This window comes from Elephas maximus, chromosome 16, assembly GCF_024166365.1.
Source record: "Elephas maximus indicus isolate mEleMax1 chromosome 16, mEleMax1 primary haplotype, whole genome shotgun sequence".
NCBI classification, from domain to species: Eukaryota; Metazoa; Chordata; class Mammalia; order Proboscidea; family Elephantidae; genus Elephas; species Elephas maximus.
The window spans coordinates 74,025,490-74,042,334 of NC_064834.1; the positions used below are offsets into that span (position 1 = coordinate 74,025,490).

General features: G+C 42.7%; 1 protein-coding gene across 1 annotated transcript in view; it reads right to left on the bottom strand.

Annotated features, from left to right (window-relative positions):
- Window positions 1-16,845, bottom strand: part of CPXM2 (carboxypeptidase X, M14 family member 2) — a 126,203-nt gene that overhangs the window by 75,058 nt on the left and 34,300 nt on the right. The window contains exon 4 of the mRNA XM_049854953.1: window positions 7,011-7,150. Coding sequence (XP_049710910.1) covers window positions 7,011-7,150 — 140 coding nt within the window. The remainder of the gene's footprint in view (window positions 1-7,010; window positions 7,151-16,845) is intronic.

Sequence of the window (16,845 nt, forward strand, 5' to 3'; positions counted from 1 at the left end):
CACCGTCTGTCCTCTCAGAGGAAAGGGTCGGGACACAATCTGAACCCTGCAAATAACAGAAACTCTTGCAAGAGAAAGACAGAGGGGCCAGTCATGGAGAGCCTGCCCTGTCCAGGACACTGATCCAGCACGGGGATTCAGGGGCAAACAAGAGCCAGGTGCTGCTGCTCCCTGGGAGCAACATCCCAGTGCAAGTATAGAGAAATATAAATAGGTGCCTGAATAAAGCCAGGTGAGGACAGGGAGCTGCTGCGGTGCACTTTAGAAGGGTACTCGGGGGATGCCTCTGAATGCAGAAGGGTAAGCCTTCCGGGCAGAAGGAATGGCACATGCAAAGGCTCTGAGGCAGGAGAATGCTTGGTGTATCAGCAGAACAAGAAGGAGGCTCATGTGTTGGGAATACAAGAAGCGAAGGGAATGAGGTCAGGCAGGCACCCAGACAGCCAGGCCACCCAGGGCCTCGTGGGTCATGGGGTGGGAACACGATGTGAGCTAACCAGGTGAGGGTGCCAGCTGCAAATGCATACTCCCACCAGGAAACAGGTGAGAGGAAAGATGGGGAGCATCCAGCAACCACATGGGTGGTTTCCTGGGGAGTCACAGCCAGGGGACAAGGACCCTTGAATAAAGCATGATGGAAGCTTTATCCCCAGGAACAAGCTGTAAAGGCATTTCCATTTCAGATATTTCACAGTCCTAGAGCCTATTCTTAGTCAACCAAAAACAAACAAGAAAACCCCTTGCTGTCTTATAGCAACCCTATAAGACAAGTAGGACTTGCCCCATTGGGTTTGTAAGGCTGTAAGTCTTTACAGAAGCAGGCTGCCAAATCTTTCTTTCATGGAGTGGCTGGTGGGTTTGAACCACTGACTTTTCAGTTTGCAGGCCAGCGCTTTAACCACTGCACCACCAGGGCTCCTTTCTTAGTCATCAGTACCCAGAAAACCAAGGACATGCCATGGAGCCACAAGCGAGAGCTTCATTTAATTTCAAATAACCACCCCGGCCTTGTAGAAATGCAAAACAAAGAAATCATTGCACACCTGGGCTTCTAGTTGCACTTGGAGATGTTTGCATGAAAAATCCTCCATTTCATGCCAAACTCTGCAATTCAAAAACTGACAGTTTTCAAAGAACTTTGAAAATTCTGTCTGGAAACTTCTGTCTCCTCAGCCCCCAACAGGTGCCAAACATTTCATTTCATCAATAAGCAAGGAGACGCAGCATGACATACCCTGAAAACACACACACTCTCTCCCAAGAAGAGAAGGGCATGATTTATGAAGCGCCAGCCTGTTCCCTTTGATTCTCTGTCTCCAGCTCCTGGCGCAGCCCCAGGGCCCGTTCCTTCCCTGCCTTGGCAGACTACTACTGTATTTCACCCCAGATCCACCTAGGAGGACCAAGAGAGCTGCAAAGGCCCATTCAGTCCTCAGTTAAGCAGAAAACCAGATAAAATGAAGACAAGGAAAGGAGCAGGTGGACACTTTTTACTGCGGAAACCAGTGGTCCAGCCACCTGATGGAACCTCAGTCAAGGAAGGTATTTGAGAAGGTTCCATCTCCATCACTGTCTCTGGAGGAACACCCTCTGGCCACTTCTTTATTTGCCTTTTCCTGACACATTTGAATTATGGTGTTGGCGAAGAATATTGACTATACCATGGACTGCCAGAAGAAGGAACAAATCTGTCTTGAAGTACAGCCAGAATGTTCCTTAAAAGCAAGGATGCCGAGACTTCCTCTTGCTTACTTTGGACATTATCAGGAGCGACTAATCCCTGAAGAACAACATCGTGCTTGGTAAACTAGAGGGTTGGTGAAAGAGAGGAAGACCCTCAACAAGATAGATTGACATGGTGGCTGCAACAATGGGCTCAAACAGTAACAAATGTGAGGATGGAGCAGGACCAGGCAGTGTTTCATTCCATTGTAAACAGGGTAGCTATGAGTCACAGCTCTAACAACAACAACTTCTCACCACCATTTGTTCCTCTGCTCTTTCAGACCCCACTGTCTCTTCAGCTGCCCCCCCACCTCCTCTCCTGAACTGTAATCCAGCTAGCCTCTGAGACCCCACGCCCCCGCCAAGGGGATGGTGCTGGGCAGCCAACCCTACAGCCTAAGGCTTCCTGACCTCTGCTCCTCTCTGACCTTCAGGGTACTCCACCTCAGCCATGTGCACCCTGAACCCAGTCATCACCTTCAATGCACCCATGGAATCCTGAAATAGGCCACTGTCCTCTCTGGCTGAGTGTCCCTCATGTCTTGGGCCGCCCACTCTTTGCCTCCATATCTCCCACAGGCTCCTTGAACCTGCTCTGCACTAGTGAATGAGCCCTCCATGTTGTGTTGTTGCGTTTCAACTCCTTCCCTACCAGCCCTGGATCCCAACCTCACGCCCCTTTATTCCTAAGGCCGCCTGTGTTCTACCAGCACCCAAAATCCTGTTGTCTCTTGACCTCCTTCTGCTGCAAGTGACCTACCATCTCCCAACTTGGACCAAGTCTACTGTCCCCTAGTGGAGAAACCGTGGCTAGTGCCAAATGGGGCAATCACAATTCTATGAGCTCACAACCCCAGCTGAGCCCTCTCTGCAACTGGATGAAGATTCTTTACTTTCTAACATTTCCAACCCCAAAGCTGTTACATTCATTCTCTGCAGAGGACCCCGCCTCCTACTTCACCAAGAATACAAAACCCATCTCAGCACTTACTTCTCCTTCCTATTACCTCAGGGGACCAGGAGACCCTCCTCTTTTCCAAGATGAGCCCCTCTACTGCGTCAGCTCCACACCTCACCACCATACCTGTGCCCCCTCGTGTATCTACCCCATCAGCTACTCCCACTAACTTTATAGTTAATGTTTTTCTCTCACCTAGCTCCACCCCTCCAGGATATGAGCATGCTTGTCTTCCCAGGAAAAGGGCGGGTGGGTGGAATATGCCTTTCCTTGACCTTGTCTTGCTTTTGACTTTGGTGCTTCGTCAGAATTCTCAAAGGAGAAGCCCTGCTAAGAATTTCCACTGTCAAACACAACATGAGCTTCCTAAGGTGAAGCTTGGGGATGAGTCTTATTCATCTTTGTATTCTCAGGCCCAAAACTGGGCTCACAGCCGAAACCCATTCATCTTCCTCCAATTAGCCCAGCTACTTTTAAAATTCAGCCAACTAGTCAAACCTTCTTCAGCCCTCACCTTACAAAGTCATTGATCAAACTGTTGCCTCACTTTAAGGACAAATTTACAGACTCTCAAGAGATAACGAGATTCACTTTGTTTATTAAACAATTATAATTAAAAATGTTTCGTTATTTTAAATGACCAGCATTTCTTTCTAGTCGTTAGAAGCATCTATTCGCCTCAAACAGAATAATTAACTTTTGAATCATCGCATTGGTTATAATTATAACACTCATATACCTAATATACTTTCTGACATTGGGGAAATAAGACTGGTTTTTATTAGCATACTAAAGTTTCACTAAATTGCAATGCAGTGTGGAAGGATAATTTATACTGGTGAAAATATAAATTATTCAGTATCATTAGAACAATTAAGTCTTACTACTTCACACAGTATGAGTTACTTGAAAAATTATTAAAACTAGAACATTAGATTTTATATCCAACTTGGACTTCAACTAGTCAGGGGAGCTTGGCTAAGCCTCATGTCCCCTCGGCACCATCCTTCCCATTCCCATCCCAGGTCTGATAACAGCTCTCCTGTCCCTGTTCAAGATTAGTGTGTACCCCAGTGAACTCTAATGGTTCTTCAAATATTGGATTCTTCCACTTGACTGAAAGCTCCCTGCAGGCAGGGCCAGGTCTTGCTTAGCTTTGTATCCCCGGTGTTTAGTATCTAATCATCAATAAATGTCAGAAGAATGAACTGATGGATACATATAAAAGAAGTCATGCCCTAAAATGACTACTGGTTAGCAAGGGTCAGGGGGAGGTGGGAGGTAGAGTTGAAGCACAGGGAATTTTAAGGACAGTGAAACTCTTCTGCGTGATACTGTAATGGTGAACACGTAACATTATGCATTCCTCAAAACCTACAGAGCTGCACAACACAAAGAGTGAACCCTAGTGTCAACTATGGACCTCAGTTAATAATAATGTATCAATATTGGCTTATCAATTGTAACCAATATATCACATGAATGTAAGATGTTAATATTAGCAGAGATCAGGCGCAGGAGAGAGAGGGGTATACGGGAGCTCTCTGTACTTTGTAATTTTTCCTATAAACCCAAAACTGTTCTAAAAAAAGAAAATTTATTAAAGAAAAAGAGAAAGCCAGGAATAAATAAGATTATGGATGTTCGTTTTAAAATACCAACTAAAACCCAGACATAAATCCATCCAACTATTGTCAGGTGATCTTTGACAAAAGACCAAAATCCACTGAATGGGGAAAAGACAGTCTTTTTTAACAAATGGTGCTGGCAAAATTGGATGTCCATCTGTAAAAAAATGAAACAGGACCCATACCTCATACCATATGCAAAAACTAACTTGAAATGGACCCAAGGCCTAAATATAAAACCTAAAATGATAAAGATCATTTATCCAACATTGTCGGATACAGTGCTAGAAGATGAGCCTCCCGTGTTGGAAGGTGCTACACAACAGCTGCAGCAACGGACTCAAACATGCCAACGACCGTAAAGATGGTGCAAGATCGGGCAACACTGCATCCTGGTAAACGTAAGGTCGCCACGAGTTGGAGCCGATTCCACAGAAAGGAGAAAAACAACGTCTACTGTTAACACGTTTTCTGGTTATCCTAGAATATATCCCAATGCCTTCAGCATTGCTTATGCCTCTGGGAAAAAAAGAGCTCAGATACCAAAATATATCCTTATCCCGTTTCCTTCTGAGCGTTTAGTGCAGACAATACTGTTCCATGAGGTAAGCCAAACCGAAACTCATCAGATTTCTTCTCATTGTCCCTGAAGAATAATTTGTCTGGAAATAAATTTAGACTTAAAAAGAACTGACTCTTAAAAGTAATTCTATCCCTTGCCTTCCGTCTTAGCTGCTCTTGTTCCAGGCTAAACCAAGGGAGGATATAGATCGACTGCAATTTCTTGCTCACCCCCACCCTCTTGTGTTTCTCATGGAAACGCAATGTGAGCCCATGCCTACCTCTGCCCTTGCTTCTTAATCCAATAATCACCTGACACCGACTACTGGGTCTCTAACGAAAGTGGTCAGACAGAAAGCTAATATCTGAGCATTAAGGTAAAATCCCTGCTCCCATCCCAAGAGATAATCTCAAACTGGTCATTCTTTCCAATTTTCCATTTCCCTTGAGCAATCCAACTTGTTCTTTCCAAAAGTCTTGCCTTTCAGAATCTAAGCTGTGAAGGAAGACCATTGTCATGGTGATAAGCCATGGTAATGCATACCCCAGAGCAGAAATCGACTTCTGTGAACACAGACATAAATGCTACTGAAAAGCAAAGGGAGGGAACGTGATCCACGAAATGGCACAAATACATGACCAAAATGTTGTCAGAATGCACGGATTATCGGGCTCTGGAAATTTAGCTGAAGGAGATAAGAAAAATGAATGAAAATACCTTGTGCAATATGATATGTGATAAAGGAAGATTGGGATGGTAATGGGGTATGACTGAGTAAATTACAGTCTATTAAAAACGATCATTATGAAGTTTGAGTAACGGCATGTTACAAATAATATTGTTAAAAATAACACACTATTGCATACGTAATGTGATTGCAAATGTAAAAAAAAACCTATTTGCCTAAGGGCAGTGGAGTTATGGGCCGTGTTTTAAAAGGTTCTTAAATTTATAATATTGTCATTACAACAAACAAAACTCAGAGAAAAATAAACGATCAGTCACTGGCCGACAACTGTATCTACGTAATCAGCCCCCTTAACAGTGACAATGTCAAGGAGTTAAATGTAAGCCCAGAGGCTAGGTACACTTCCTTTATCCCAGTTTATTTATTAATTCTGACCTTCCCAGACATTAATCTCATCAGCAAATTATAGTCGGATTTTCATATGACTGCCAAGAGGTAATTAGTAAAGACGGAAAGATGCGAAGAACTGGAATTCAAGAGAGCAGTTCAGATGTTGGGGAGCAGCATGGGCACGAGGGGTCTTAGCTGACCAGCAGAGCAATCAGTAGTCACCTAACATTAAAGTGTTGGGGCACTTGTGCTCTTGATGTCTCAAGGTAGAAGATGTTAGAGGAACTTTCCAATTTCTAGTTTATATGCAGAAGGCGCCGGAGATCCTACTGACCCTTCTGAGGCCCTGCCTCGCCCCAATCTCTACAGGCCTGCTGTTCACGTGGCTGCAGCCACATGAAGACGCTGCAGATGCAGCCCTGGGCAGGGCTGGGGAGTTTCAGTGGGCAGCAACCCACCTCTTCTAGGATTGCCATTAAGTCACGCTTGTTGCTGACCCCAAGCTCCGTTCTGAGAAATGAGCTTCTACGTCATTCTCAGGCCACAGACTGGGTCATCTTTCACTTTGGCTCCTATTTTCTAGCAGTCCGTTATCTGGCGACCTGAGTAGGGTTTCAGTCCTTCTTCAGAGTCTGGAAGCTTTATATCCTATACCCCAGGACTGTGGCTTGGACTCTATTGCTTGCCCAAAACCATCTTCTATTGCTCACTGCTCATTCAGACTTCATCCTCTCAGGCTATGTCAGTCCACCAGTCACTATCTCCTCAAGAGGTACGGATCCAAGATGGCAGCCACCTGCCTACGTTGCATTGTTTTCACCGAGCATTTGTCTACTCAGTTTAACCCACCTAGTAGATCCTTCTCTGTTCCTGTGCAGAGAAAGATGTATGTACCTGCCAAGTGTGACTTGTGTCTAGAGCAAGCCCAGCCTCCTGTCCACATTCCAATTTTCTTCCTTCCTGTTGCCTATCACCAGATACCTCTTTACAACTTTCCTGCCTCTGAACACCTGACCCGAGATACAGGGTCCAGAACAGCACACATCCAACCGCACTTACAGCCAGAGCGAGTTCCTTCCCTGCGTGATGACGCCAGTGAATTTAGTCAGCCGCCGGGCATCCACTTCGATCCACTGACGGAGGTCGTTTCTTCCTGCACACCACGCCCCGTCGTAAAAGTCATTTTCATTAATGCCTGCCTGGAAAGAAGAGAAGAGTATTCTTCAGAAAGACCCTGAATTGAAGAAAATCAAGACAAATTTTTTTCATGAGACTGAGAGGGAAGGAGGGAAGGTAGGTGAAGAGAACAAGGGAGACAATTAAAAAAAAATTATTGTGTCCTCAACTCCTTATTCTAAATCCTAAAAGGGAGTTGCTCAGTATTAACATTTGGAAATATTTCAATATGCTGTGTCCTCCTCTTGCCCCGTGGGAAAAATGAAATTTAATGAGTTCTTCTATTACTCATTCACCCAACAGACATATACTAAGTGTCTCCGACGCAGCAGCCCACACACGCCAGGTGCTGGGGTATGAGGTGAATCGCTCTCTCCCTGAACTTCAGCATCCAGGCAGAAGACAGACATGAAAATGGGTGAACTAGAGCACAATCGGGCATGAGCTGCTTCAGGGATGTGAGCAAACTGCTATGAAAGCACTTAAGGATAACACAGCCAACTTTGTCTGACTTTGGGAAGACCATGGGCAGAAAGTCCATGGCAGAAGTGATATAGGAGCTGGGTGTTGAAGGGTAAATTTATCTAGTGAATACTTATTCATGAGGTTTTAAGTCATTTGATGTGTTGGGTTATCAGCTACTGTTACTACCCAAAGATACTAAGGATCTCAATTTCTTTTTTATCTGAATTTAGGTGATATTCCGGAATTTTCTCCATCTTACCTCCATTTGAAGAGAGAATTCCCTGACGTCAGAACAAAATATGAAGACCACAGAACAAAATATGTATTAACCCCACTTTTCCACGTCTACTTCACAAAGACATAATCACATGAGAAAAAGCCTGGATGATATGCTAAATATAAAAATGATAGGCCAACTGACCTTCCCTCCCTCTGAGCACTTTCAGCTCAAATTCCAGAAAGAGCCTTACTTTTAATAGGCAACAGGGATGTAAAATTCACAGTCCGGCCGTAGCGGATGGACTACTTGGCCAAGGGTTCCGTAGTAGAGTACTATTCATCAGTGCATCAGCTACTATCACCTTGTACATGACCAAACCACAGTATGCCCCCAATCCACTCCTGAAACAATCTTGAAGGAACTTTGAGAGAGAGTGTTAGAATACCAACACAACATGGTCTTCTAAAAACACTACCACCTCAAATGAAGGTAAATAAGAAAGCAGTCCATGAGTCAAGATTCTCTAAAAACCAGTTCTTGATTAGCCAGCGTCTCGGTGTCCAGATGGCCTAAGTGGCATCTGTAATAAGGACCTGGAGATGCTTCAAGGCACTTTCTAGAATCATAAAAGAAAGATTAAATTTTGTGAGTGTGTATCACTGGCCCTTAACTGCTCTTCAGCGTGTGTTTAAGTCTAATTCTTAAAAAACGATGGCGACTCTCTATTAAGCATAACAACGTCTCATTTCCCAACTCTGCCTGACAGTAAGGAGGTCACTGTAACAGTTTGAAAGCTATAATTACACAATCACTCCCTTTCTTCATTCAAAGACAGTTCTCCTAACAAGAGAGACCTGCAACGTGTTAATGACCTACGATATGATGCCTCATCTTCTTTTTTCAAGAAACCATAACACTGTTAGGTTTTGTTGAAGCTCCTTTTTTCTTGTAAATAGTCCATGAGACAGGTGTTTAGAACAGTTGCATCAATTTACTAAAATGAACATTCACTGTGCATCTGTTACATGTCAAGTAATGAATTAGGCAACAGGACTGTACAGGTGGAAAACGTGTATCCCTGTCCTCTTAGGGCTGACAGGCTGATGTCTGCAGATGGGATTGTGTCCTGGCACCTTTTTTTTTTTTTTTTAAACGACTTTATTAACAGATAGTCCACATGCCAGCAACATAATGATAAATGGAGAAAAGATCAAAGTTACTAAGTGTTTCATTTTACTTGGATCCACAATCAATGCCCATGGAAGCAGCAGTCAAGAAATCAAACAACTTATTGCATTGGGTATATCTGCTGCGAAAGATCTCTTTCAAGTGTTAAAAAAGCAAAGATGTCACTTTGAGGACTAAGGTGCACCTGGCCCAAGCCATGGTATTTTCAAGTGCCTCGTATGCATGTGAAAGCTGGACAATGAATAAGGAAGACCGAAGATGAATTGATGCCTTTGAGCTACGGTGTTGGTGAAGAATATTGAATATGCCACGGACTGCCAGAAGAACGAACAAATCTGTCTTGGAAGAAGTACAGCCAGAATGCTCCTTAGAAACAAGGATGGTGAGACTTCATCTCACATATTTTGGACATGTTATCAGGAGGGATCTGTCCTTGGAGAAGGACATTATGCTTAGAAAGGCAGAGGGTCAGTGAAAAAGAGGAAGACCCTCAACGAGATGAATTGACACAGTGTCTGCATCAATGGGCCCAAACATACCAAACATCCTGTGAGGATGGCACAGGACCGGGCAGTGTTTTGTTCTGTTGCGGATAGGGCTGCCATGAGTCAGAACCGAATCAAAAGTACTAACAACAACAACAGTTCACATGCCATACAACACATCCATTTAAAGTTTACAATTCCATGATTCAATGATATTCACAGATACATGCAACCATCACCATAGTTAACTGTAGAATATTTTCATCACCTAAAAAAGAAACCCTGCAGGCTTTAGCTATCACGCCCTGTGCCCATCCCTCCAAGCTCTAGGAAACCACTCATCTACTTTCTGTCTCTATGGAGTTGCGTATTGGGGACATTTCATATAAATGAGATAATACACTACATGGTCTTTTGTGACCGACTTCTTTCAGTTAGCTTAATGTTTTCAAGATTTGTCTCTGCTGTATTGTGTATCCATATTTCATCTTTTATGGCCAAATAATATTCCATTGCATGTCTATCCCATATTTTTGTTTATCCATTCATCAACTGATGGAAACTTGGGTTGTTTCAACCTTTTGACTATTATGAAAAATGGTGCTATAAACATTCATGAACAAGTTTTTGTGTGGACATATGTTTTCAGTTTTCTTGGTTATAAAAATGTATGAGTTACTGGATCACATAGTAACTCTATGTTTAACTTTGTGAGGAACCACCAAAACTTTTTTTTTTTTTGGTCCTTGCCTAGGACTCAGCAGGTAACTGGGGCAGGATGAGAAATATTGAAGTCCTGCCCCTTCCAGGAAGAAATCCCTCCAACTGGGAACTGGGGGAGAAGGAGCCCTGTGTTCTTGGCTGGACCAGTCTGGAGTGAAGATTCCACCTCGCTGAGGTGAGACGGAGAAAGAAGGAGCAATCTTGGTTCAAGTGCCACCGAGTCTCGCTGTTCTTGTGGGATTTTAGTAGATCTTCTCGAAGAGATGCTTCATTTGTGACATACCCTTAGGACCAGCTCCAGAGACTTCAAACGGCAAGGTTTTATCATTTTCACCAGCTTTGCTGGAGAGGGAGCTGGTGAAGCCCCTCACAGTCATGCCGTGAGTTCTCTTCTCAGTCTTAGCACCTTAAAATCCACCGCTGCCCAGTATGCTGGTTCAGAGGGTATGCTCCGAAGTCATGCTGCGGGGGAGTGAGTGCTGGCTCTACCACTTACATGCTGTGTAAACTCAGGCAATTTGCCCAAATGCTCTGTGCCTTAGTTTCCCCTTCTCTTCAAATGGGGGCAATGATCACTTCTCCCTCAGAGTGTTGATTGTGCTTACAACAGGGCCTGGCACATAGAAGCACAGGTTCATAAAATGAGCTCTCAATAAAAATTGGTTATCACTGCATTTTAAACAATGACTATTTGGTTAGCACTAGCAAATCATGGGAATACGGGTGCTTTATGAGTTATTTCAAGTTTCACAAAATTCTAGGATGCACAAGGAGCCCTGGTAGCACAGTGGTTAAGCTCTCGGCTGCAAATCAAAGGTTGGCAGTTCAAACCCACCCAGCAGCTCCACAGGGAAAGACCTGGCAATCTGCTTCAGTAAAGATTACAGCCAAGAAAACCCTATGGAACAGTTCTCTTCTGTCACACGGGGTCAATACAAGTCAAAAATTGACTTGATGTACCCACAGTAACAACAGGGTATTACAAATTGTATTCCAGTTAATAGTTGCCATGTTCTACAACTTCAGATATCCAGCACAGAGTTACAAAATCTGAAGACAGAGGAGACCCATAGTCTAGAGTTCTCAGCCTGGTCAATGTTGCCCCCCAGGGACTCTCTGGCAATGTCAGGAGTTGTTTTGGCTGTCACAGTGGGGGAAGGAAAGGAGCATGCTATTAGGAACTAACGGGTAGAGGCCAGGGATGCTGCTAAACATCATACAATGCTCAGGGAAGCCCCTACAAAGAACTGCATAGCCCAAAATGTCAACAGTGCCAAGGCTGAGAAGCCCTTGTCTAAGGCTAAAGAGACAAGAACCTCGCTGCCACATAGTCCAAGATGCTTACACAAGAGAATCATGGAAGCTTGAAGAAGCTACTCTCAAGCTATTCAGCCAAAGTCCACTGCCTGGGATTTGGATTTGGATTTAAGGTTCCTCATTTTGCCAGCCTGGATATTTGCTTCTGCTGTCAATCTCTAGTTCTTCCAGACCACGCCAGACTGTCAATTAAATGTGGTGAGGTGTCAGGGGTATGACAGCTCTTCCGAAACTGACTCATTGAGAAACGACAGCCACCTCTGCAAAGTCAGTTATGAATTCCAAAAGCAAGTGCCTGGAGAATTCAGTCAAAGAGAAGGCACCAGCCCCAGACATGTCACCAAATTACACCACAGTGCAATAAATGATACCCGTACAATGCCTTCGAGAAACCAAGACAAGGGTACGTTCATCCCTTCCTGTTTAATAATGCAGGAAAATGCTTGATGAAGTTTGGAGAAATTTCAATTAGAAGCTGTTGAAATTATAGATTTGATTCCCTACAGGAATAAGATAGTCTTTAGAACTCCATTAACATGGAAGTAGATCAGAAGTAGAGCAAGGTTCCTGGGTGGTGGAAATGGCTTGCACTCAACTACTAACCTAGAGGTTGGCAGTTCAAACCCACCCAGTGGCTGCATGGAAGAAAGGCCTGGCAATCTGTTTCCCTAAGGATTCCACCACCAAGAAAACCCAACGGAGCAGTTCTGCTATAACGCATGGGGTCGTCATCAGTTGGAATCATCTCCACAGGAACGGGTTGGATCTTGTTTTATTTTGTTTCAGCTTTTGTTTAAGGTGGAACAATTCTCCCCGAAGGACACAGTGTTTTGTTTTTTATAGAGAAAACAAGAAACCTCAAAATCCCTCTGCTGTTGTGAAGTCACTGACCTGCACTGTGCACATTTCATGGTCTTGTGCTGCTTCTATACAAAAACATCTGGAAGCAAATTAAAAAGTTATATTCAAGTGGCCGTAACTATTTACCGATTCCCGGATACTAGACTCAGCTGCCAGTCTGCAGACATAGCTCGGGGCTATTTTGACAGAAACAGAATGAAGTGGTAGTTATTTCAAGTTTTTTGGGGTTTTTTTGAGAAAAAATCTTCTTAGCAGCTATGCCTGAAACTTTATAGGTTACCACTGAGGTGGGAGGGGTTGGGTATACCTAAAAATGTTTGATGTGACATCTGATTTATACAGCTAAGTAACTAATCTACCACGAAATTGCCATATGGTCTGAATATCCACCTACTTTCAATAAACTTCTATGATAAACTTTTGATAAAACCCATAAAACTGCCCAGGTGCAAATCAGCTGATACTTCTGCACATGAGCAGAGGGCCAGTTCACCAGTTGCCCTTGTGTCAAGCCAGACCAATGGCACTCCCATGTGTGTCAGACTAGAACTGTGCTCCATGGGGTTTCATGGCTGGACTTCTCAGTAGAAGATTGCCAAGCCTTTCTTCCAAGGTGCCTCTGGGCAAGTTAGAAGGTTAGCAGCCAAGTACATTAACTATTTGAACCAACCAGGGACGAGCAAAGAGCCTTGTCCCAATTCAGACCTTAATTGGCAGTAAAGTCAATTAAAAAGAAATACTCATTGTTTTTAAGACATTTTCAAAACTCAAAATCTATTTCTTTAAAAATGTTCTTGCGTTGGTCAAGGAAACCAATAAATATCTAAAGTTTGAAATCAAAAATATTTTGAAGTAAAATTTGTCAAATACACCATAAGCTGTTTGTTAATTGTTTAAAAAAAAAAAAGAAAAGATAAGGGAAAGAAAAAGACTAATAGAAAAAGAAACTAAATATTTTTCACATGGGCATTCTAACTCAATTCAATTAAAATATGGGTAACACTTTGAGCATTATAATTGTATGTCTATAAATTAAGTAGTTTAATTCTCAAAATGAGCAAAATTCATCTATCAGTGATCCACATCAAGATCAACAATGTGCTCCTCACACTCTTGACTTTGGAGTCCCACGCAGTCCCAGTTCAAGTCCTGGTTCTACAACTCATTATTTGACTACTTCTAATTAGGTCAATGGATTCCTTGGGTGGTATAAACGGTTAACGTGCTTGGCTGCTAACAGAAAGGTTGGAGGTTCAAGTCCACCCAGAGGCACCTCGGAAGAAAAATCTGGCAATCTACTTCTGAAAAATTAGCCATTGACATCTATACAAAACCAACAGCCAACGTCATTCTTACTAGAGAGAAGATGAAAACATTCCCCCTGAGAACAGACACAAGACAAGGATGCCCTTTATCACCACTCCTAGTCAACACTGTACTGGAAGTCCTAGCTAGAGCAATAAGACAAGAAAAAGAAATAAATGGCATCCAAATTGGTAATGAGGAAGTTAAACTCTCCCTATTTGCGGATGATATGATACCATACTTAGAAAATCCACAAGACTCCACGAGAAAACCACTGGAACTAATAGAAAGATTCAGCAGAGCAGCAGGATACAAGGTAAACATACGAAAAATCATTTGGATTCCTATACACCGATAAAGAGAATGATGAAAAGGAAATCAGGAAAACAATACCATTTATAACAAACCACCCCTAGAAAATAAAATACTTATTGAATAAATCTAACCAGAGATGTAAAAGGCCTATACAAAGAAAACTACAAAACACTACTGCAAGAAACCAAGAGATCTACATAAATGGAAAAACATACTATGCTCATGGATAGGTAGACTCAACATTGTGAAAACGACAAATCTACCCAAAGCAATTTACAAATACAGTTCGATCCCCATTCAAATACCAACAACATTCTTTAAAGATATGGAAAAACTAATCATTAACTTTATATGGGTAAGTAAAGCACTACTGAAGAAGAAGAAGAAAGTAGGAGGATTTGCACTACCTGACCTCAGAACCTACTGTACAGCTACGGTTGTCAAAACAGCCTGGTACTGGTACAACAACAGATACACTGACAAATGGAGCAGAATCGGGAACCCAGATGTAAATCCATCCACCTGTGGTCACCTGATCTTCGACGAGGGCCCAAAGTCCATCAAATGGGGAAAAGACAATCTTTTTAACAAATTGTGCTGGCAAAACTGGATGTCCATCTGCAGAAAAATGAGCCAGGACCCACACCTCATAATACACAAAAACAAATTCAAAATGGGTCAAAAATCTAAATATAAAGCCAAAAACTATAAAGATCATAGAAGAAAAAATAGGATCAACACTAGAGGCCCTAATACAAGGCATTAACAGGATACAAACCATAACCAACAACACACAAACTCCAGAAGATAAGCTAGATAATTGGGATCTTCTAAAAAATTAAACACGCTCATCAAAATCTGCAAGAAAATCCAACACCTCTACAACAAAAAGACAAATAATCCAATTAAAAAATCAGCAAAGGAAATGAACAGACACTTCACCAAAGAAGACATTCAAGCGGCCAACAGATATATGAGGAAATGCTCACAATCACTAGAAATGCAAATCAAAACCACAATAAGATATCATCTCACCCCGGCATTACCGGCAGGAATCAAAGAAAATGGAAAATAACAAAGTCGCAGAGGCTGCAGGAGACTGGAACTCTTATGCACTGCTGGTGGGAATGCAAAATGATACAACCCTTTTGGAAAATGATATGGTGCTTCCTTAGAAAGCTAGAAATAAAATTACCATATGATCCAGCAATCCCACTCCTAGGAATATATCCTAGAGAAATAAGAGTTGTCACACAAATAGACATATGCACACCCATGTGCACTGCAACATTGTTCATCGTAGCAAAAAGATGGAAACAACCTAGATGCCCATCAACAGATGAATGGATAAGCAAACTGTGGTACATACACACAACAATAAAGAACAAAGATGAATCTTCGAAGCATCTCACAATATGGATGAATCTGGAGGGCATCATGCTGAGTGAAATAAGTCAATCACGAAAGGCCAAATATTGCACGAGACCACTACTATAAAAAGTCATGAAAAGGTTTACACACAAAAATAAATCATTTTTGATGGTTATGAGAGAGGGGAGGGGTAAGAATGGAAAAACACTAAATACACAACAGATAAGTGGTAACTTTGGTGAAGGGTAAGACAGAACACAATTCTGGGGAAGCCAGCACAACCTGTACAAGGCAAGGTCACAGAAGCTCCACAGACACATCCAAACTCCCTGAGGGACTGAATTGCTGGGCTGAGGGTTGTGGGGACCATGGTCTTGGGGAACATCTAGCTCAATTGGCATAACATTGTTTATAAAGAAAATGTTCTACATTCTACTTTGGTGAGTAGCGTCTGGGGTTTTAAAAGCCTGTGAGCAGCCACCTAAGATAGTCTACTGGGCTCACCCCATTGGGAGCAAGGGAGAAGGAAGAAAACTAAAGACACAAGGGAAAGATTAGTCCAAAGAACTAACGGACCAAAACTACTACAGCCTCCACCAGACTGAGTCCAGTACGTCTACATGGTGCCCGGCTACCACCACTGACTGCTCTGACAGGGATCACAATAGAGGGTCCCAGACAGAGCTGGAGAAAAATGTAGAACAAAATTCTAACTCACACACACAAAAGAAAACCAGACTTATTGGTCTGACAGAGACTGGAGGAACCCTGAGAGTATGGCCCCCGGACACCCTTTTAGCTCAGTAATGAAGCCACTCCTGAGGTTCACCCTTCAGCCAAAGATTAGACAAGCCCAAAAAGCAAAACAAGGCTAAAGGGGCACACCAGTCCTGGGGCAAAGACTAGAAGGCAGGAGGAGACAGGAAAGCTGGTGACAGGGAACCCAAGGTCAAGAAGGGAGGGTATTAACATCCTGTGGGGTTGTTAACCAATGCCATAAAACAATATGTGTACTAACTGTTTAATGAGAAACCAGTTTGTTCTGTAAACCCTCATCTAAGGTACAATAAAAAAAAAAAAAAATCAGCCATTGAAAAACCCTATGGAGTACAGTTCTACTCTGACACACGTGGAGTCGACGTAAGTCAGAGTCAACTGGACGGCATTTGGTTTTAATTAAGTCCATATGTCTTTAAAATAGAGATAGAAATAGAATCTACCTGATAAGGCTGCTGTGATGACTACACAAGACATATGTAAAGGCCTGGCACACAATAAGCACGCAATAAATGGAAGCTATTGGAGGTGCAAATATGGTTCACTTTATCTGGGTATTTATCTGCTGTATTGTGGTTTATGACTGCGTCCAGCACATGTAAGGTCCCCAGGAGTTTCTTTTATGTTTAATTAAATGCATAAATAAAAAAAAGAATCTGTTCTTTCTTTCCCTCCTCCTCTCCCTCCCCCT